Raw genomic sequence first — 24,284 nt, 5'->3', positions numbered from 1 at the left:
AATTTTTCTGTGATTTTCAGGTTTTCATCCTGTGTACGCTTCAAAATCTTTCTTAAAAGGCAAAGAAAGTGGCATTTACCAACCCTTGTTATATACACAATTCACCTGTGTATATAATAACTTGTTAGCATATTCTCTTAAAAGAGCCACAAAGGATACAATTACATAAAAAGGGCTATAATTGTACCTCCATATAAATGGATGAAAGAGGAAAATTAGCAAAATAAAAGCACTTTTGTTATTTTTTATTTTTCCAGTTAAAGTACTTGATTCTTTTACATGCAGAGTAATACAGATGAACACCTGCATTACCAAATAATTTTCACTAGTTACAAAAAGGATGCTTTTATATGTATACTTTATATAAATGAATGAGAATGATTTATCATTATACTTTATTTTTCTTATATTACTCAAATACTAAATTAGGAAAATAAACTGCAGAATTCTTTCCTCCCATGAAAAAGAAATAATAAAAATTGGACAAAAAAATCCACCTATTTCTCTTAAGAGATGTATAAAAAGATGTGCAACAATATCCAAACCCCCAATTTGTGTGACAAAACAGAAACCGAATTAATTTAAAATAAAAAAGGCATCCCAGAGATAGTTGAGTGATCTAAACACTAGAAGTTAAAACTCAAACTAAGAAAACCAGACAGAAACATATAGAAGAAGTAAACACATGAGACTACAAGGTTGTGTCTGTAGAATAACTCACTGTGAGAATTCCTTGACTGCCTTCCTTGATTAGGGACTCAGTTTCCCCTGTTTCTGTAACATCGTGTTCCTTCCTCTTCCTTGTCCACCTTCTCAGACTCTTGCCACCTCCTGAGCTTATTTTCTCATGTATTCTCTTGCACTCTCTTCATCTTTTTCTCAACTCTTGTCTGTGTTCCTGTTTTAAAGACCTGCTTGACCTCCACATTCTGACCAGAGCTGCTTCTCTGCCTGCATCTTTTTCTTCGGCTTTTTGGACCTGGATTCTCTTTACGGCAGAATGTTATACTTTGGCACAGCAACCACATTAGGCTGCATTATCTTTGCTAAGTTTCCTTAGAAAAATTCTTTTAATTTTGGGCCCTGTCTGAGGTCTGTGAGGCACAAGGTAGAGAGGCTTGAGTAAATAATATGTTACTCTAAAACCATTATATGAAAATTTGTAAGAAAACAGAAAATCTCACTTTTCCTGTGAGGAATCCACATGCTGTGCTAGTACAAATGATTAAACAGTACACTAATCAGGTTACACAATACACTGAGCTCTACCTTCCTACATTAGTTCTTATATTAAACATTATTATTTAACTCCCAACACCTGAAAGTGAGTTAACTTTTCCAATTTATAAAGTAGCTGAGGTGTTAGAATGTATATATTACATGCTCTATAGAAACTACAAAGTGATAACACCTGATGCGCAGAACCTACTGTCAGAGGACTAAGGTCCAAGCTAGATATTACTACCCGCTAAATGTCTTAAAAAATGTCTATATGTACATATTTATCCTAGTGTATGAAAGTGCACTCATCAACTAAGGAAGAAGTTGCCTCAAGTCTTTTGATCAATTTCTTTAACCAGTTGTGTTAAAAGAGTTGATAGTAAAAATTCATAGGTGGCTTATGAGAATTCTGAAAGACCTGAAGGAATTTTAGCATGAAAAATGGGTACATACATCCTATTAATAAATTAATTTCTTAGCCATGGCAATGATATTTTGAGAATACAAATATTTAAGCTCCAACTTCATATATATAAGGACAAAACATATATGTGAAGAATTTAGACATGTCCAATTAAAAACTTAACTGATATTCTAAAACTTAAAAATTCTAGAATACAAGTAGAATACATAAAAGAAACGGGTGGTGCTGTTATGTATTTATAACTTGATTTGCGCCAAAAAGAAAATTTAAGGTGGCTGACTGCTGGCTTTATTTTTGAATCCTGACATGAAGAATTTTGTTATTCTACGGAAACAACTGAACATCTAACTCTCATTAAGATAATATTAAATTAACTGGACTATAACATGAAAAATAAAATTTTATAATCCATCTAGACCCACAGTCCTGCTTTTTAAAAAACAAAATGTTAAAAAAAATACCTTTTCCTTTTTTTTTTTAACTTGATTTTCTCTTTGCTTTTTGCTTTTTTCTTCTCTTCCTCTTCATTCATCCCTGTGTGTGGAGGGGAGAGAATCAGGTCATCATCAGGTAATACACTAATGTAGTAGGTATACATTTCTTGATTTTGGTTGTTGGTTGGTGAATTTCACTGGTTAGGATACTGCACTTTTCTTATAACATTGTCCCCTTTCTTGATTTTTACTCATTAAAAACCTTATAAAAGTATTATATGCTTTTAATACAGATTTCAACTACTAAGTACATTAAGTAAAAAAATTCAAGTATTTCATTTCTAATTCCTAAAGCAAATCAGTGTTGACAGTTTGGTGCATATTATTCCAGGCCTTAAGAAACAAAACAAAACAATCATGTCTAATTTTTAAAATTTTCTTTTTCAGGCAAAATTAGGATCATGAAATCCTAGGCTCACGGGATGATAACAACACATCTAGTATTTATGTCATTGATATCTTGGAAGGAGAGAATACATACTAATCTCTATCTTGTTTTTTAAATACATAATTTGGAGTGTATTCTTTTATGCTTTCTCTACACATAACCAAATATATACAAACACTCACTTATACAAACATAGTTACATGTAAGTCCCAAGTTTTTTCTCACTTAAAAAATGGATTGTGGCATATATAATATTTCTCAACTTACTTCTTTCACTTAATTTTTTGACATTCATTCATTCTAACACCATTTGCTGAAAAGACTATTCTTTCTATATAGAATTGCCTTTTCATCTTTGTCAAAAATCAGTTGAACATCTGCTCCTAGGAAGATGCAGTAGATGTACTTTTCCTATTCCTCCCATTAAGTACAACTACAAACCCCAGACATTACAAAAACAAGCATAAGAACAGTCTAAAAGGTGGAAAGACAGAAACTAGCTAGGGATCTTGAAATCCCGAAAACGACATCCTGCTGAGTTCCCTGAAATTTCTTTTTGCTTTATTTCACCCAGACTGAGAGCTGAAGAAGCTGGCAACCTGGCAGTGTCAACAGGTACAGACAAAATACCCCAACAATAGCCTGCTCTCTCCAGCCAAAGGACAAAGAAAGGGACAGTCTAGTGACAGCAACCTTGTAGATAATAACTGCCATTCTCCAGCCAAACACCACAGAAAAAAAATGTGGCACAGAAAAAATATGTGGCACCACCCCCGCCCACATCACCAAAGGCTGAGGGCAGAACATAGACTTCCCCCCTTGTGAGTCTGTGATAAGAAATCTCAATTCCCTTTCCTGAGAAGTCTAAGTAATAAGCCAAACTTTCATCCCCACTGGCCAGTAATGAGACCTCCATTAACAGTGTCAGTGGACACCATGCAAGGAGTCTGGACTTCCAACCCCACCCAGAGGTAATGAGGCAGTCCTTCCCTTCCACGCTTAAGTATTATCTGAAGAGATATAATGAAAGTCAGTGCTTTCACCATCACCCAGTGGTAACAAGACTACCCTCATCATGGTGTCAGGGGGCACCATTCAGGGAGTTGAAATTCCTACCCTCACCCAGCAGTAACAAGAAGCCATGTCCACTTTAGGTGTTGGTGGAGGCTGAGTGGCAAAACTGAAGTTTTATTTTTATCTGGCAGTAACAAGCTGGCACCCTCAATTTTCCTTCTGGAGTGGTACCAGAGAAAATAAGATAAAACAAAAGATTTAAAGAAAAGTCAGAGTTTTATATATGTCCAAATTTCAATTGAAAAGAAATCATCAAATTAAGAACTAGAAAGACCTCTAACTGAAAAAAATTTAATAGATGACAACAACACAATAACAGAAATACTAGAATTGTCTGAAAGAGATTTCAATGCAGCCATCATAAAAATGTTTCAATGGGCAACTATGAACGTGCTTGAAACAAATGAAAAAATAGACATCCCCAGAGAAATAAAAAATCCAAAGAAGAAACAAATAGAAATTTTAGAACTAAAAATACAATAAACTGAAATAAAAAACTTAGTGGAAGGGCTCAACAACAGGATGAAAACACAGGGGAAATAATCACTGAATGGGAAGATAAAACAATATGTCACCCCATCTGAATGATGGAGAGAAAAGACTTAAAAAGAACAGTCTCAGGGATCTGTGGGATAACAAGAGAGTGAATATTTATGTCACTGGAGTCCCAGAAAGTGAGGAGAAAGAAGGCTAAAAAAAGTGCTTGAAAAAATAATTGCTGAAAACTTCCTGAATTTGCTGAGACATAAACCTACAAATTCAAGAAACTGAGTAAAAAAAAAAAAAAAAAAAAAACAGTTGAGTAAACCCCAAAAGGATAAACCCAAAGAAATTCATATCAAGACACATCATAATTAAGCTTCTGAAAGCTAACGACAAAGAAAAAATATTGAAAGCAGTCTGAGAAAAATATGTTACTTATATAGAAGCAAAACAATTAGAATGAAAGCAGATTTCTTATCAGAAAACATGGAAGCCAGAAAGAAGTGGAATCCTGGAATCCTCTACCCAGTGAAAATATTCTTCAAAAATGAGACATGGATGGACCCAGAGACTGTCATACAGAGTGAAATAAGTCAGAAAGAGAAATATCATATATTAATGCATATTTGTGGAATCTAGAAAAACAGTACAGATGAATTGGTTTGCAAATCAGAAAGACACAAAGATATAGAGAACAAACGTATGGACACCAAGGGAGGAAAGGGATGGGTGGATGAACTGGCAGACTGGGACTCACATATATACTCTAATATGTATAAAATAGATAAATAATGAGAACCTGCTGTATAGCACAGGGAACTTTGCTTCACTTTGCTGTGCAGCAGAAACTAACACAACATTGTAAAACAACTATACCCCAATAAAAAAATTTTTTTAATTAAAAAAAAGAAATCAAGACATTCTCAGATAAAGGAAAACTAAAAGAATTTGTCATCAGCAGACATTCTCCAAAAGAATGGCTACAGGAAGCTATCTAAATGGAAGGGAAATGTTGTAACATCAAGAAGAAAGAACATGGTAAGCAAAAATATGGGTGCAACAGGATTTTCTTCTCTTGAATTTCTAATTATGTTTGACGGTGGAAGCAAAAACTATAACTGTCTGATGTGGTTCTAAGTGTATACAGAGAACATAATGAGGACAATTGTAAACGGGAAAGGGTAAAGGTACATAAAGAGGGGTTAGGTTTCTACATTTCATTTGAACTAGTAAAATGATAATACCAGTAGATTATAAGTTTATATACATAATGTAATACCTTGAGTAACCACTAAAAATGCTACACAGAACAGCATAGAAAAAATGTTAAACACTATGGATATATTCAAAGACACTAAAGATAAAACAAAATGGAATTGTACAAATATTCAAGTGACATTTCAGAAAAATCAAAGCACTATAGACAATCCTAAAAAAATACTCCATGGGAACCCACAGAAAGGCAGGAAAAAACAACAGAGAAATAAAAAACAGAATAATCAGAAAACAATAAAATGGCAGACTTAAGCCCTAACATATAATTATATTAAATTTTAAAAGAATACCAATGAAATTGGCAGAATGGAGAAATATGATGACTCATCTACATGCTGCCTATAAGGCTCTCACCTCAAATATAATGATATAGGCACATTAAAAGCAAAAGGATAGAAATGGATATGTAACACAAACATCAAAACTAAGCTAGAATGGCTATATCAATATCAGATAAAACAGACTTTAGAACAAAGAAAAATAACCAGTGAGAGAGACAGACATTATATAATGATAAAAGTTTCAACCCACTAACAAGACATAGCAATCCTAAATGCAATATGCACGAAACAACAGAGCTGAAAAATACATGAAGGAAAATGATAGACCTGAAGGGAGAAACAGACAAATTCATAATGATATTTGAAGACTTCAACATCCTTCTCTTGACAGTTGACAGAAACTACACATAAAGTTAGCAAGGACATAGAAGAACTCAGCAACACCATAAATCAACAGAATCCAAACAACATTTAAAAAACACTCCACCTACCAAGAGTAGAATACATTTTTTTTCCCTAGTGCGTAAAGAACATCATCCAAAATAGAATATATCATGGGCCATAAAGCAAACTTCAACAAACTTAAAAGAACTGAGTATGTTTCTGTCCACAATGGAGTCAAATCAGAAATCAGTAACAGAAAGATAAAATATCAAACAAAACAACACACTTTTAAATAACCCATTGGACAGGGAGGAAGTCTTAAGGAAAACTTAAAAAAATACATTACACTGAATAAAAATAAAATACAACATGTCAAATTTTAGCAACACAGCTAAAGCAGTGCTGAAAGGGAAATTTATAGCACTGAATACAACAGAAAAGAGGTAAAGTGTTAAATTAATAATATAACCTTATATATCAAGAACCTGGGGTGGGGGGAGCGAAATCAACCCAAACAAATAAAAGGAAAAAAATAAGAACAAGAATTAATGAAATTGAAAATAGAAGAAAAAATTAAACAAAGAACTGAATCAATAAAACACCACAAATCTCTAATAAGACTGGGAAAGAAGGAAGAGAAGACACAAATTACTAATATCAGCAATAAAATGGGGATATCACTACAGACCCTATAGACATCAAAAGGGTAAGTGAATACCACGAGCAACTCTACAAACATAAATTTGACAACTTAGACAATATGGACCCCTTTCTCAAAAAACACAAATTGCCAAAACGCATCTAATATGATGTAAATAATTTCAATAACCTTATAACTATTAAGAAAATTGAATCTGTAATTTAAGAACTCCTGAAAAGCAAATCTTCAGGCCCAGATGATTACACTGAAAATTTCTACCAAACTTTTAAAGAATTAACACAAATTTTACATAATCTTACCCAACAAATAGAAGGAAACTCTTCTCAATATTCTATGAAGCTAATGTTACTCTGATACCAAAATCAGACTAAAATACACAAAATTAGAAAACCACAGGCTAACATCTCTCATGAACAGATGCAAATAATCATTAACAAAACATTAGCAAACAGAATTCATCATTTAATATTTTAAAAAATTCATACACCATGACTAAATGTGATTTATTCAAGGGATGCAAGGCTGGCTGAATATTCAAAACTCAATTAATGTAATCCACTGTATTAACAGGCTAAAGAAGAAAAACTGTAGGATCATATCAACTGATGCAGAAAATGCACTTGGCAAAATTTGACACCTATTTATGACAAAAACTCTTTAAAAATAGTGATAGAGGGAAACTTCCTCAATTTGATAAAGAGTGGCTACAAAAACAAAACAAAACAAAACAAAACCAAAACAAAAAAACAAGTTATAACTAACTGTTAAGGTCTGAATCATTTTGTCCCCTAGGATTGGAATCCAGGTAAGAATTTATCTCTCACTGCTCTTTTTCAACATAGTGCTGTAAGTTCTAGCCACAGCAATAAATCAAGAAAGGGAAATAGGGGATTTCCTTGGTGGTCCTCTATTTCCACCAGTGGTAAAGAATCCACCTTCCAATGCAGGGGACATGGATTTCATCCCTGGTCAGAGAACTAAGATCCCGCATGTCACAGAGCAACTTAGCTCACGTGCGCATGCCACAACTACTGAGCCCACTCACTTCAACTAGAGGGCTCGCATGGTATAAACTACAGAGCCCACACACCACAACTAAAGAGAGAAAATCCACAGGATACAGCTAGAGAGAAGCCTGTGTGCTGCAATGAAGATCTCGTGTGCCACAACTAAGACACAATGCAGCCTAATTAATACATACATACATACATACATACATACATACATAAGAAAGGGAAATATAAGGCTTACAGATCAAAATGGAAGAAATAAAACTGTTCCTATTTGCAAATGACATGATGGTTTACAAAGAAAATTCCAAGGAATCTATCAAAAACTCCTAGAACTAATCAGTGAGTTTAGCAAGGATAAAAGATAAACATAAAGTCATATGTACTTCTGTGTACTCACAATGAACACGCAATGAAATAAAAATACAACACCATTTATAATTTTTCAAAAAAAATATTCATAGGTATAAACCTAAAACCACACAATGCTGAGAAAAGAAATCAAAGATCTAAATAAATGGAGAGACATACTGCATACATGGGTTGGAATATTCAACACAGTTAAGGTGTCAATTCTCCCCAAATTGATAAACATGTTAAATGCAATGCCTATCAAAACCCCAGCAAGATTCTTTGTAGATTTTATTCTAAAATTTATATGGAAGGGAAGAGAAACTAGAATAGCTGAAATAATTTTGAAAAAGAAGAATAAAGTAGAAAAAATCAGTCCCTCCAACTTCAGGACTTATTATACAGCTATATTAATCCATATTGGGCAGAGGGATAGATACACAGATCAATGGAACATTATAGACAGCCCAGAAACAAACCCACACAAAGAGCATCAAGATACTTTTGTCAAAAGTACAAAAGCAATTCAATGGAGGAAAGAGCCTTTCAACAAACAAGTGCTGGAACAATTGGTCATTCTTAAGCAAAATACTAATAAGTGCTCTAAGTTTCACATCTTATACAATAATCAGCTCAAATGGATGATGGACCTAATATAAAATATAAAACTATAAAAACTTTAGAAAAAAGTAAAGGAGACCAAGAGATAGGCAAGGAGTTACACTTGAAACCAAACCATAATCTATAAGAGGAAAATTAATAAATTGGACTTTATCAAAATTAAAAACTATCCTCTATTAAGAGGATAAAAAGACAAGCTACATATTGGGATAAAATATTTGTAAACCAGGCATCCAAAAAAAGACTAGTATCTAGAATATGTAAAGAACTCAACACTCAACACTAATGAAATAATGTTTAACATTATTAGCCATTAGGGAAATATAAATTAAAACTACACTGAGATATAACTTTACATCATCAAAAAGCTAAGATTTTTTAAAAAGTGACAAAATCAAATGCTGGCGAGGATGCAGAGAAATGTGGTCACTCACACATTTCTTGTAGGGATGTAAAATAGTATAGGCACTCTGGAAAACAGTTTGGCAGATTATTAAGAAACTAAACATGCAACTACCATACATCCCAGCAATTGTACTCTTGGATAATTATCTCTTAGAAATAAAGATTTATGTTCACCCAACTCCTGTTGATAGCAGCTTTATTTGTAATAGCCCCAAACTGGAAACAACTCAGATGTCCTTAAATGAGTGAATGCTTTAACTGCGGTATCCATATCATAGACTACTACTCAACAATAAAAAGAAACAAACTATTTATAAATATAGCAACCTGAATGAATCTCCAGAGAATTATAGCTACCGAAAAAAATCCAATCTGGAAAAGCATGGTTTCATTTATAAAACATTTTGGAAATTACAGTATTATAGAAATTGCAAAATTTTGGTTGCCAAAGATTAAGAAAGTGGTAAGGACAAGAAGGAAGGTATGGCTATAAAAGGACAATACGAGTGATCCTTATAGTGTTAGAAATATTGTGTATCTTGATTGTATCAAAGCAAATGTCCTGGTTGTGATACTGTAATACAATTTTGGAAGATGAGGGAAAATGGGCAATATGTACAAGGAATTCTCTGTATTACTTCTTACAGCTGCATGTGAACCTACAATTATCTCAAAATAAAATGTTTAACGAAAAAAATGAGTTGGCCATATATTATGGTGCTATTCTGTTATACTAGTCAATCTTTACATCAGTACCACATTGTTGGGATTACTTGTAGCTTTACAGAAAGTTCTGCAAGTAGGCTGTGTTAATCTTCCAACTTTAGTTCTTTTTCAAAGTATTCTGGCTATTCTAGGCTCTTTCCACAACAATTGTGGAATTGCCTTGTCAATTTCTAAAACAGCCTGCTTGAATCTGACTGTGATTACTCTGAATCTATAAATCAAGTTTGAGAGAACTGACATTTTAATTAATTTATTTTTTAAATTTAATTTTCACTTTATATTGATTTACAATGCTGTGTTAGTTTCAGGTGTACAGCAAAGTGATTCAGTTATACATATACATATATCCACTCTTTTTCAGATTCTTTTCCAATATAGGTTATTACAGAATACTGAGTAGAGTTCCCTGTGCTATACAGTAGGTCCTTGCTGATGATCTATTTTATATATAGGAGTATGTATATGTTAGTCTCAAACTCCTAATTTACCCCCACCCACCTTTCCCCTTTGGTAACCATAAATTTGTTTTCCTAGTCTGTGAGCTCGTTTCTGATTTGTAAATAAGTTCATCTGTATCATCTTTTTAGCTTCCACATATAAGTGATATCATATATTTGTCTTTGTCTGACTTACTTCACTTAGTATGATAATCTCTAGATCCATCCATGTTGCTGCAAATGGCATTATTTCATTCTTTTTATGGCTAAGTAACATTCCATTATGTATACATGTACCACATCTTCTTTACCCATTCCCCTGTCAATGGACATTTAGGTTGTTTCTGTCTTGGCTATTGTAAATACTGCTGCAATGACCATTGGGGTGCATGTATCTTTTCAAATTATGGTTTTCTCTGGATATTTGCCCAGGAGTGGGATTGCTGGATCATGTTTTAGCTCTATTTTTAGTTTTTTAAGGAACCTCCATACTATTCTCTATAGTGGCTGTACCAACTTACATTCCCATCAACAGTGTAGGAGGATTCCCACACCTGCTCCAGCATTTACTGTTTGTAGACTTTTTGATGATGGCCATTCTGACCAGCGTGAGGTGATACCTCGCTGTAGTTTTGATTTGCATCTTGCTAATAATTAGTGATGTTGAGCATCTTTTCATGTGCCTGTTGGCCACCTGTATGTCTTCTTTGGAGAAATGTCTATTTAGATTGTTTATCCATTTTTTGACTGGGTTTTCTTTTTGTTTGTTTTGTTTTTGTTTTTGATATTGAGCTGCCTGAGCTGTTAGTATATTTTGGAGATTAATCCCTTGTCAGTCGCTTCGTTTGCAAATATTTTCTCCCATTCTGTGGGTTGTCTTTTCATTTTGTTTATGGTTTCCTTTGCTGTGCAAAAGCTTTTAAGTTTAATTAGGTCCCGTTTGCTTAGTTTTGTTTATATTCTCATTACTCTAGGAGGCGGATCCAGAAAAATATTGCTGCGATTTATGCTGAAGAGTGAGAACATTTTAAAAAGATTGAATCTTCCAGTCCATGAATATATCTTGATTTATTCATTTCTTTCATTTCCCTCAGCAATGTTTTGTGTTTCAGTCTTGTACCTCTTTTGTCAGATTTATCCCTAATATTTCATACTTTTAGTGCTATTATAATAGGTATTTTTAAAACTTCAATTTCTGATTTTTCAGTGCCAGCATACAGAAATACATTAATTTTTTGCCCACTGATTGACCTTGCATCCTACAACTTTGCTAAACACAGTTATCAGTTCTAGAAGTTTTCTTCTAGGATTTCTTTTTTTTTTAATTTTATTTATTTATTATTTTTTGGGGGTACACTAAGTTCAATCATCTGTTTTTATACACATATCCCCATATTCCCTCCCTCCCTCGACTCCCCCTCACCCTCCCCGTCCCAGTCCTCTAAGGCATCATCCATGCTCGAGTTGAACTCCCTTTGTTATACAGCAACTTCCCACTGGCTATCTATTTTACAGTTGGTAGTATATATATGTCTCTGCTACTCTCTCATTTCGTCTCAGCTTCCCCTTCACCCCCGCCCCCCTAAACCTCGAGTTCTCCAGTCCATTCTCTGCATCTGCGTCCTTGTTCTTGTCTTGTCACTGAGTTCATCAGTACCATTTTTAGATTCCGTATATGTGAGTTAGCATACAATATTTGTCTTTCTCTTTCTGACTTACTTCACTCTGTATGACAGACTCTAGGTCTATCCACCTCATGACATATAGCTCCATCTCATCCCTTTTTATAGCTGAGTAATATTCCATTGTATATATATGCCACATCTTCTTTATCCATTCATTTGTTGATGGGCATTTAGGTTGCTTCCATGTCCTGGCTATTGTAAACAGTGCTGCAATAAACATTATAGTACATGTTTCTTTTCGGATTATGGTTTTCTTTGGGTATATGCCCAGGAGTGGGATTACTGGATCATATGGTAGTTCTATTTGTAGTTTTTGAAGGAACCTCCAAATTGTTTTCCATAGTGGCTGGACCAACTTACATTCCCACCAACAGTGCAGGAGAGTTCCCTTTTCTCCACATACCCTCTCCAACATTTGTTGTTTCCAGATTTTGTGATGATGGCCATTCTGATCGGTGTGAGGTGATACCTCATTGTGGCTTTGACTTGCATTTCTCTGATGATGAGTGATGTTGAGCATCTTTTCATGTGTTTGTTGGCCATCTGTAGGTCTTCTTTGGAGAAATGTCTATTTAGGTCTTCTGCCCATTTGTGGATTGGGTTATTTGCTTTTTTGGTATTAAGCTGCATGAGCTGCATGTATATTTTGGAGGTTAATCCTTTGTCCATTGTTCCATAGGCAACTATTTTTTCCCCATTCTGAGGGTTGCCTTCTAGTCTTGTTTATGGTTTCTTTCGCTGTGCAAAAGCTTTTAAGTTTCATGAGGTCCCATTTGTTTACTCTTGATCTTATTTCCATTATTCTAGGAGGTGGGTCAAAAAGGATCTTGCTTTGATGCATGTCATAGAGTGTTCTGCCCATGTTTTCCTCTAGGAGTTTTATAGTGTCTGGCCTTACATGTAGGTCTTTAATCCATTTGGAGTTTATTTTTGTGTATGGTGTTAGGAAGTGTTCTAATTTCATTCTTTTACATGTTGCTGTCCAATTTTCCCAGCACCACTTCTTGAAGAGGCTGTGTTTTTTCCATTGTATATTCGTGCCTCCTTTGTCAAAGATAAGGTGCCCATATGTGTTTGGGCTTACTTCTGAGTTCTCTATTCTACTCCATTGATCTTCCTTTCTATTTTTGTGCTCTTCTAGGATTTCTACATAGACGATCAAGTCATCTGCAAATAAAGACAGTGTTTCTTTCTTTTCTAATCTGGATGACTTCAATTTCTTTGCCTTGCCTTATTACAGGACTAGAATCCCCACTACAATGTTGAAAGGAAGTGGTAGAAGTGGACATCTTTGATTTGTTCCTTATGTTACAGAAACATTCAGTCTTTTACCATTAAGTATACCATAACCTTTCTGTTTTTTATAGACATCCCTTATCAGGCTGATGAAGTTTCCTTCATTTCCTAGTGTGCTGAAAATTTTTATCAGAAATAAAAGATGGACTTCCTCAAATAATTTTTCTTAAAATATTGGTTTTCTTAAAATACTACAGACTTTCTTCTTAGTTTGTTAAAAACAGTGAATTACAATTGACTTTTGAATGTAAAACAAATATTGTGTTCTTGCAATAAACTCCACTTGGTCATAATATATTATCCTTTTTATATATTGCTGGATTTGATTTACTAAAATTTTTTTAATTCCTTAGAATTGCTTAAAATTCTCTTTTGAGAGTCTCTACTTTCCTTGCAATGTCTTTATCTGGTTTTGTTATTAGGGTAATGCTGGCCTTATAATCTGAGTTGGAAAATAGCCCCTCTTTAATTTTTAAAAGATTTTATGTAGAAATGGTATTACTTCTCCTTTAAATGTTTGGTGGACTTCACGAGAAGCCATTCAGCCATGGTATTTTCTTTGTTGCAAGTTTTAAAACATTTAACTTCGGTAATAGATGCAGACCACTCAGTTTATTTCTTCTTGAAAGAGTCTTGGTAGTTTTTATCTTCCAAGTAATTTGTCCAGTTTATCCAAGTTGTCCAATTTATTGGCATAAGATTATTCATAATATTCTATTTTAGCATATGTGTAATCTGTAGTGTTGTTACTTTCATTTCTGATATTGGTAATTTATGACTTTTTTTTTTTAACCCGATCAGTTTGGATAGTGAATTTTCAACTTTATAGAACTTCTCAAAGAACCAGCTCTTGGTTTCACTGATTTTTCTCTATTGTTTTTCTATTTTCCATTTCACTGATTTCATCTGTGATCTTTATTATGTCCTTTCTTCTGCTTACTTCAGGTTTCATTTGCTCTTCTTTTTCTAGTATTAAGGTAGAAGTTGAAGTCATAAATTTGAGATATTTCTTCTCTTCTAATACAGGTATGAAGTGTTGTAAATTTGTCTCTAAGTATTGCTTTAGGGACATCTCATAAATGTTATGTTGTATTTTTATTTTCATACAGTTGAAAAATACTCTCTAATTTCCTTTGGCTTTTTTTTTTCTTTTTCCTTTGACGCAGCGGGACATTTATAAGTGTGTTAGGCTACAATTACTTGGGAATTTTCCAGGAAGTTATGTTATCGATATCTAATTTAATTTCCTTTTGGCTAGAGAAGATACTTTACATGACTTGAATCCTATAAAATTTACTGAGACTTGTTTTATAGCACAGAATAAGGTCTATCTTGGTACATGTTCTGTGTGTTCTGCTGTTGTTGAGTGAGGTGTCCTATAAACATTAAACAGGTCAAGGTGGTTGACAGTGTTATTTAGGTTTTCTTTATCCTTTCTGATTTGCTGCCTACTTGTTCCAACAATTACCGAGTTGTACTGAAATCTCTGACTATAAATGTAGATTTTTTTTTATCCACAAGGATTTTTCCCTGGTAGTTCTATGAGAGTTTGCTTCATATGTTTTAAATTTTGTTACCAGGTATCGAATACCAGTGTTAGTATTCTATGTTCTCTTGACTAACTGACCCTTTTATCATTATGGGAAAAACAAACAAACAAAAACCCTCTTTATTCCTTGTAATATTCTTAGCTTTGAAATCTACTTGACTTGATCTTAAAATAGTCACTTTTGCTTTCTCTTGAAGAGCTCTTTTCTGTTGTTCTTTTATAGCTACCATAAGTTCAGAAGAACTACTGTAAGTATGTTTGAAAGAGTTATGAGAAACTAAGCAAATAAAACTAGCTCTGGGAGTAATTTTCTCTTCCATTTAGGAATGACGGATAAGGAATCCACTGAATAGATTTTATACAGAAATTAGCTATAGAATTCAGGAATTTTTTTTCCTGGTCATTTACCCTTAGGAATTAGCAGTAGAGATAATAGGAGGATATGAGAATTCCAGCATTGAAGACAAAAGTTTATTTTTGATAGTTCAGTGTTCCTATACTACCAGTATTAAAACTATTCCACCTCTATTTATTGAGGTTCCTTCTGAGATAGAATGTTGAAATATACACAAGTAGGGAAAAGTGTTTGAGTTTTTGCAAAACAATAATTTCTTGGAAAATGATACAACCAATCTTTGGGTATATAATAGAAGGCAAGAAGGTCCTTGTGTACTTTAACATTTAAATTATGCAATGATAAGCAAGAGTGGTAGTCTCTTGTGTAACACACAGGAGTCAGAGGTTATGATCCAGTCTTTAGAGACAGCTTTAGTTTACTATGGAAGACTTATCCTAGCAGTACCAGCAGTTTAGCTACTAGATCTTTGTTTGCCTATCTGTCACCAGGTTATAGCTACTCTGACTGCTTTTAAATGCCTGACTAGGCAGTTCCAAACCTAGACTCATTAATCTAAATTTCCCATTCCCTCTTGTGTTTTCCAGTCAACCACTTAGCAAATATATTTTGTAGTTATCTTACAAAAAGTATATTAGAGCTAAATATAGACTTTACTCCAACTATCCTGTGGATTCGTTTAAGTCCTATCTTTATGAAGCTTGAAACCACCATTGTAAGTCATTCGAGTTTGATTCCAGCAGTTACTAAATGAATGGAGAGAGATTTATGACAACATGCAAATACCTGATTTTGGCATTTTCCTCTAGGCAGTTTTCAGTGTAAACCATCTTTCAATAAAATCATGTATGTATTTAACATAAACTCTCCTAAACAAACAAAACAAAATCCAAACTAAGCCAAAATCTCCCAAATTTGTCAAAATACATTTCTGTACTAAACTAATAGAATATTGTTAAATATTAAGGAATGAGATGTGAGGAAAGGAATACCTTCTAATTACAGACAAATTGCTGATTAATATTAAATAACATTAGATAAACTGAATGGGGGGAAAAGTCGATAATCTTTAATTTCTTTGGTCCTTTGTAAATATAGTAAGTCCCCTACATATAAATGAGTTCTGTTTCAAAATCACATTTGTAAGTCCAGTATGTTCCTAAGTCCAACAAAGTTAACCTAGGTACCCAAATAACACAATCGCCTATATATAGCACTGTACTGTAACAGATTTATAATACTTTTCATGCAAACAATACATAAAAATCCAACAAACACAAAAAATAAAGAACACATTTTTAATCTTACAGTACAGTACCTTGAAAAGTACAGTAGTACAGTACAGCATAAGGGGCTGGCATCAAGTGAAGAGGAAAGAAGAGTTACTGATTGGAGGAGGGAGAGGAAGTGGGAGATGGTAGAGCTGAAGGATGGTCAGCAATAGGAGACAGAGGACAAGCCGAAATTTCACTCGTGTCTGACGGAGATGGCATAGGTTCTGGTTCCTTGCTGGATTCAATTCTATCTACCTTCCTGAAAAAATGATCCAGTGATGTCTGGGTAGTACTTCCTTTTTATTCTTATCATAGATGACACAGTAGCACTAGATTGCATTCTGAACGGCTGCTGCAACCTTCGTGTACTGTTCTACATTCAGGTCCTGTGCCTCAAAAACTAACAGTGCCTCCTCAAATAAAGAAAATCCCCTTGCTATTTCCTGCATCGTGAATCTCTTTCGGTTCTTCAGCAGTACCAGCTATATCACTGCTTGCTACCAGACATCCTGGGCTTGAAATAAAGATACTGTACTACTGTACTCTATTCAGTACTGTACAGTAAAGTACACAAAAGCACAACCAGTTGTAGAGGACGCATGCACGTGACAATGTATGCCAGATACGTGAACTAACTTATGTGACTGGATGGGCAAATGCACGCTTGCATCTTTGAAAGTTCGCAACTTGAAGGTTCGTATGTAACATAAACTATTCTTGAGATATTTGCTACTACCACTTACAGTTCCAAAAGCAAGTTTCTTCAGGAATTTCAAAGCACAGCCTAAAACCTTAATAATCTTGAAACTGTAGTACCAATGGACAGTAAGAACGTTCATACATACACACGTAACAGTGAGCCAGTAAGAGCTTATCATTCTTGTTTGCATTGTTTGATCTTCCTCTGTTCATAGTACTGGTGATGTAATTTTCTAAGGCTGCACAGGTCTCAGTATTGTAAGACAATAATGCCTGCTCCCATCCATGTCAAGTCCTGCTCTCACATTTTCTAATTTGCATCAATAATTGATTATGCTGTGACAAATATATCAAATTTTGATTAAATTATTATTTGGACTTCTTTTCTTTTCAATGAATGATATTAAATCAACATTTTAAAATATGCAATATAATAGAAGCAGATATATACAGAGACAAAATAAAAAGCAGAACTTCTACAAAAATAAGTTTTGAGTCCCATTTTTTTTTTAACATTTCTCTTTTCCCTTTCAAGCCTCTATTTCATAACATCAGGACAACTAATCATATAACTAAACATTATTTGCTTTCTGCTGGCTCACTGTTCTTATGCTATCATTAAAAAAAAACTTACCATACTCAAGATAGTTGGTACAAGAGCTATCTAGCACTAAGGACCAAGGTAGGATTCAAGGAGCCCCCAGGACTACGTAAAGATGTAGGTCAAGAACTCACACTCAATCAATCAGTATTTCACCCTCACCCTTTCAGAGATTCTGAGCAATATCAGCAAGTTATCAGTGGAACTAACAACCACAACCTCTAGACTCCTTTCCCCTGTGTGCTTAAGAACCAATCTGGGATTCCATTAGGTGACCATGAAATAAATGTGGATCCCTGCTGTAATACTTTATTATTGGAATCTATGATATACTGGAATGAACACTGTCCTGGTGGAAGTAATGAGATGGAACACAAATTCTGAGCCTTTAAGTGACTATGCTCAAGCATATCTTTTTAAGGAAAAAAAAGAAAGAAAAAAAAAAAAGCTAGATTGAGGCAGTCATTCTCAATGTGAGGCCAAGGAAGCTTCACCAACTACTCCCTGTCCTGGAGGTTATTATATGTTAACTCCCTCCTCTTTCTCCCAGAGTGGATCTGTCCCAAGACTTCTGATTGAAAATCACCTCTAGAATAAACCACTACTCATGGTGGGAGTGTACTTTATCCTTCAAGATTGATGTGATAAGGAAAAAGAGGTCAAGAACCAATAGATTGGATGATCTCTAAGGTAGGAGAGCAGCACATTGTAATGAAAGTTGTACAGGACTAGTAGACAAGAAACCTGGATCATGGCGCTGACTCTATCGTGACCAGCTAGTGACTTTGGAAAGTCACTTGTTCTCATTTTCTTTTTCTATAAATCTAGGTTTTTAAACTATTTGTTCTAAAGATTCTTCCTAATTCTAAAGTTTATGCATTTATTTTTTAAAAAATAGGACAGTATAGATGAATGGGGTAGAAAGGGTCCTTGCGGAATTAAGGATCTTATGCTTTCTCCCCTAGAATCTTCTGTTGTGTTCCTTTGTGGCTTGGCTGCTCTCTATTCTGGTGTAGCTGTCTTTCTGGGATCTCTCTTTACCAACACACTACAAATTTCCCTTCTTCTCTTTTCCATCTCCTACATTCCTTGTCTTCCTTTTTTCAATCTGTTCCCTTACTTTGGTAGAACACTTATTCCAGGGGTTTTCTAAGAAAGGGTAAGTGAAAGGCAAATTGTTGTCTGACAATGTCTTTATTCTACTTTCACACTTGGTTGATAATTTGGTTGGGTATATCATTCTAATTTGGATATAATTTTTCTTCAAAAATTTGAAAGCATTATCCACATTCTACTAGCTTCCAGTATGGCTTTAGAGAAGTACAAAACTATTCTGACTCGATCCTTCACCTGTGACCTGTTTTATCCTCAGCTCTGGAAGTTGGAGTTGTATGTTTTTGTTTCCTATGATATGATGTTTCATAATGGTATGCCTTTGTGTGGGTCTGTTTTTAATACTGTGCCTGGTACTTGTTGAACCTTTTCATCTGGAAACCAGTTCTTTAGTTCTTGAAAACATTTTCTGTTTTATCTTTCTGGGACTCATTTGAATGAAGTATTTCCTAGAATGACACTTCAATTGTTCTGTCTTTTTTCTCTCATTTTGCTCTTTTAGTTTTCTTCAACTTTATATTCCAACTCTATCGTTTTCCACATCTGCTTCTTTTTTAATTTTAAAAAGCTCTTTTGTTGTTTTTGTTCTTCTTATAGCATCTTATTCATGTTTCATGCATGCTATACCTTATTTTTCTATGAAACTAAATATTAATGATTTCTGTTAAGTTTTCTCCCTGTACAGACTCTGTATTTTTCAAGTTGATTTTTTCTGTTTTTTGTTTTGGTATTTATGTTTCATGTGAGAATCTTGCCTCAGAAATTTAGTGCTCCTCATTGTCTAAAAAAGCGGACTGGAAGCTTTTAGCAAGCAAAGCTTGGAAATCTGGACTTCACTGGTAATCTGGTGAGGCCTTGTCTTTGAAGAATCCCTAATGTCAGTATCCTTATTTTGCTCTTGTTAGGTGGGTCAGATTTCTCAGAGATGTATTTTCAAATCTTCTGCCTGTGTGATATACGTCTGGGAACCAAATAAGTGAAGGTGGCTAGAAGGCTCTCACTGTTCTGTACCTAACCTTTAATTTAACTATTTTCATTTGTGTTTGGTATGCCCCATTTAAAGACTGTTTGTCTTACCCTGTCTAGAAAACAGACCTGTGACAGTCTGCAGAGGCAACAGGTCTTCACAGAATAGGGAAAGGGAACAGAGTATCTGCCTACTTCAGGCTTTTACCCAACCCTGTTTTCAGTCTTACAAATATTCTCACTTTCAGAAGTACCCAAGGATACTCATTATCAAGACTTTAGGGGGTTTAGAGTGTATAATCAGGTTACTTCTCAGCTTTCCATGCTGTTAAACAGTTGAGCTCTCTTAAAGGCTGCAGTCCATTATCACTAACCCACCTGCTTTTCAGCAAAATTTTTTGACACTTATTTTCTTTGTCCTTGTGAATTTTTGTCTTTAAAAAGTTCTTCTACTTATTATTTTAGTGTTGTTTCAGTAGGGAGCAAAAGTAAATATATATATATATATATATATAAAGATCCTGAGGCATGCAAGATCTTAGTTCCACAACCAGGGGTTGAACCCATGCCCCACATAGTGGAAACACAGATTCTTAACCACTGGACTGCCAGGGAAGTCCCAAAATTAAATATATATATTCAAGCAGCTATCTTTAACCTGAAGTTGTATATACTCATATTTACTGTTACTCTTGTTTGCTTTCTTTGGAATACTAGCCCTCCTGTGCCTTCTCAGCTTGTCCTAGTACCCTGATATTTGACTTTTTCACTTACCTTCACTGGATTAATATGGAAAGGTTAAAATTTTTTTAAGTGTTTACTGTCCTCTGATGATCTAAAATAAGTTTAACCTTTTTGTATCTCTCTCACCCCATGCCTAAACTCATATTCAAATAAGTTGCATTTTGCTTCAGTGTGATAACTACCATATAACATTCTGTAGTTTACAAAATATTTTCATATACAGCATCACATTTTATCCCTAAAAACTCCATTGCAAGGATAGGTCATTTTATACACAAGATAGAAAACAAATGGTTAAACAGTGTCTGAAACCTGTTCTCTTTTTGAGGGGAAAGAAGAATGCCCCAGAAAAGAAAGAAGGTAACTTGGTCAAATCTCTTCATAAACAGGCTAATGACAGATCTCCTGGAAATAAATTAATAGTATTTGCTAGCCAGAGAACTCTTTTTCGTGGGGGGAGGAGGGGTGTGCCTTAAATAACAGAAATTTATTTCCTCACATTTTTGAAAGCTAGAAGTCCACAACCAAGCTGTTGGCAAGAGAATCCTTATTTATAAACTGCTTACAGCAAGATGTACCTGGTTTGTCCAAAACTGCTTATGGTAAATAAACCTGGAATCTAGGGATTTATGGGGCATAAATCCAGAGTCCCTGGAAAATGTAGCTATCTGAGCATAAAACTGAGATGTTTAATGACCAAAATGACTTTCTTTTGTGTAAGTAATGTAGAAACCTTTTACGTTAACCTTGGCCAGAGTGGGTCCCTGGGAGGTTGTACTGCAGTCCTGGAACTCTTGCTGCTTTGCCTATGCCTCACGATCACGTGTACGCTTGAAATTACAGCTGACCCTTGAACAACGCAGGGGTTAGGGATGCTGCCCTTCTGCACAGTCCAAAGTCCAAGTGTAATGCATAGTCGGCCCTCCACACATGCGGTATCTCCATACCCATGGTTCCACATCTGCGGATTCCACCAACCGCAGCTTGTATTGTACTGTAGTATGCATTACTGAAAAAAATCTGTGTAAAAGTGGACCCATGCAATTCAAACCCATGTTGTTCAAGGGTCAGCTGTACTAGTAAAGCTTGATACTGCTAAGATCTCTGATTCGAATGAGTGTGATCTGACAACCCAATCCTTTGTGTTATCCCATGAGGAAACTGAAGTTCAGAGTGGTTAAGTGATTTGCTAAAAAGTAGCCAAATAGGGATAGAAAACAAATCTTAAATCAGACTCTTTGTACCATGTGATACATTCCAGTGAGATGGAAAAATAAAACAAAACAAAACACAATAAAACCTGTGTTGCGGAATCAGAAACAGACTTGCCTGCTGGTTCTGTCACTGACCGAGTGTTTGACTTTGGGCAAATTACGTAAAATGTTTAAAGCCTATTTTCTTACCTATGCAGTGCTTCTTACATAAGATGCAAAAGACATCTTAATGACAAATGTAACAGAACAACAGATAAACATGACATAAATACCACAGAACATTTAGGAACATTTGTAAAGGATGGAGGGGAAGAAAAAGCATTGCTTACTTTTCTCCTGCAACGCTTGCAGTTTATTCAGTTCTTCATTCTCTGCATCACTCTCTTCACTGCTTGTGCTGCTGACGTCCAAAACTATGTCCCTTTTGGGGTCTACGCGGAGAAAATTGCGGCATTCAAAAGTTAGGTGACCAGCTAAGTAAAACAAACAAAAAATATGAATGACAAAACTATAGATAAAGTATATATTTTTTGCTTCGTTCACTAAGTAACAAGTTACAATTTTAATAATATAATGTTTAAACTTTTATTCAGTGCCTGGTGGTTTGCTTCACCTGAATGAAACATTCAGAGAACTTTTTCTTTTCCTTAATAGGGCTTCTAATTCAATAAGCATGTTTTTTTGGTTACTTCATATGGATTTCAGGATACTGAATTAATGTACCAAAGAAAATATTCTATGTGCTAAAGAAAATATTCTCTGCTTTGGATTTTATATTTTATTCCTTTCCCACACCTTTTTGTTTCTCAGCTTGACTACTATGCTCATGCAGTTACACAGCTTTCATCTAATTAAAGGTGCCATAATAACATAATTGAACATGTTCTTCAAAATAACAGGGGTTTTTTTTGTTCTAAGCTAAGATTTTAATTCTGGCATCATTCAGTCCTTAAAGATTCTCCCTATAAGAAAACTACAACAGTTATCTACTCACTGCATCATGCAATTAAAAAATCAAATATTACAAACACCAGAAAAGTACAGGAGATAATATCACTAATACCTAAGTGCCTATCACCCACATTAACATTTTCTTCATTCACTACAACTTTTTTTAAAGTGAAAGGCTTACATGTGTACACACACACACAAAGTTGGAAAGCTTGCACCATCCCCTGGAACCCTGCCCCAATTCCATTCCACTCTCTCGGCCTTCAGAAGTTGGTATACTGAAGTTGGTGCTTATCTTTTCAAAACAGCATATTGTATTATTATTATTTTTTAAAACAAACTCAATTATATTTACCTATCATTCTGTAACTTGTTTCTGTCATTCAATATTATGTTTTGTGATTTATACCAACAAAAGTAGATGTAATTATCTCATTTTATCTGATGAATAATGTTCCACGGTATAAAAATATATTTATCCTTCCTACTACTGACAGGATCTTAGGTTGCTTCCAGTATTTTGCTGTTATAAATAATGCTGAAATGTGTAGCTATACACATCTCTCTGTGCACACATGCCACGGCTTCTCTAATGCAGTAGCTTTCAAATTTTTTTGACTAGGGCTGACTGATGGTAAAAAAATAACAATGCAACCAAACATACTCATATATACATTCATATACAAATACACACAAATAACCCACAAAAATTAAAACAAAAATTACATAAAGCATTATGACATTTGATAGTCAAAAAAAAAAGTCAATGCTGATAGAAACCACATAATTGATTTCACAACCCATTAATGATTTGCTACAACTCTGTACTAGGATTTATTTCTAGTTCTCTCTTACTTAAGGGTGAAGCCATTTGGAAGTCCTGGATTTATACAAAAGCATCTCCTGGTAGGGTACCAGTCTTGGGTGGGGCCCTGAGCCTTGCCTTTATTCCCTGCACCCTGCCAATACATGAAAACATAAGTTCAAGAACCCTGGGTTCAGCAAATACCCTGAAGACTTACCTCTTAGAATTTCTGCTTTCCTTTGGCCTCTAAGTATTCTTTAATTCTTTACTTTCTTCTAGCACACTAATACATCTAATATGTACTGCATATTTTATACAAATTTCTTAGTTGTTTACAGAGGGTCCAGTCTGTCATACTGCTGGAACCAAGTTTTCTCTGTTGTGATTTCCTTCCAAATGAGTCATTCAGAAGTGTTCTTTTTAGTTTCCAAACATAATGGAGCTTTCAGACTATGCTTTTGTTGATTTCTAAATTTATTACACTGTTATCAGAAAGTGGAGTCTGCATGATAACAGTTTTTTAGTATTTGCTGAGACTTCTTTTATGGCCTATCATGTAGTAAATTTAGGGAACAACATGGTATGTATTTTAAAATATACTTCACTATTGGACTTCCTAGGTGGCACAGTGGTTAAGAATCTGCCTGCCAATGCAGGGGACACGAGTTCGAGCCCTGCTCTGGGAAGATTCCACATGCCACAGAGCAACTAAGCCCGTGTGCCACAACTGTTGAGCCTGTGCTCTAGAGCCCGTGAGCCACAACTATTGAAGCCCACATGCTTAGAGCCCATGTTCC

The 24,284-nt window shown here is 34.7% G+C and overlaps 1 protein-coding gene across 3 annotated transcripts in view; it reads right to left on the bottom strand.

Moving 5' to 3' along the window:
- Positions 1-24,284, bottom strand: part of SREK1IP1 (SREK1 interacting protein 1) — a 50,632-nt gene that overhangs the window by 6,472 nt on the left and 19,876 nt on the right. For 2 of the 3 annotated variants that reach the window (XM_057742626.1, XM_057742643.1), the window contains exons 3-4: positions 22,061-22,204; positions 2,107-2,179 (exon numbers count right to left, since the gene is read on the bottom strand). In XM_057742626.1, the coding sequence (XP_057598609.1) occupies positions 2,107-2,179; positions 22,061-22,204 (217 nt within the window). The remainder of the gene's footprint in view (positions 1-2,106; positions 2,180-22,060; positions 22,205-24,284) is intronic. The other variant, XM_057742634.1, reaches the window with a different exon arrangement.

This window comes from Hippopotamus amphibius, chromosome 1 (assembly GCF_030028045.1).
Source record: "Hippopotamus amphibius kiboko isolate mHipAmp2 chromosome 1, mHipAmp2.hap2, whole genome shotgun sequence".
Taxonomy (NCBI): Eukaryota; Metazoa; Chordata; class Mammalia; order Artiodactyla; family Hippopotamidae; genus Hippopotamus; species Hippopotamus amphibius.
The sequence above is the reverse complement of the archived record's forward strand: the minus strand, read 5'-3'. Positions and strand labels throughout refer to the sequence as shown.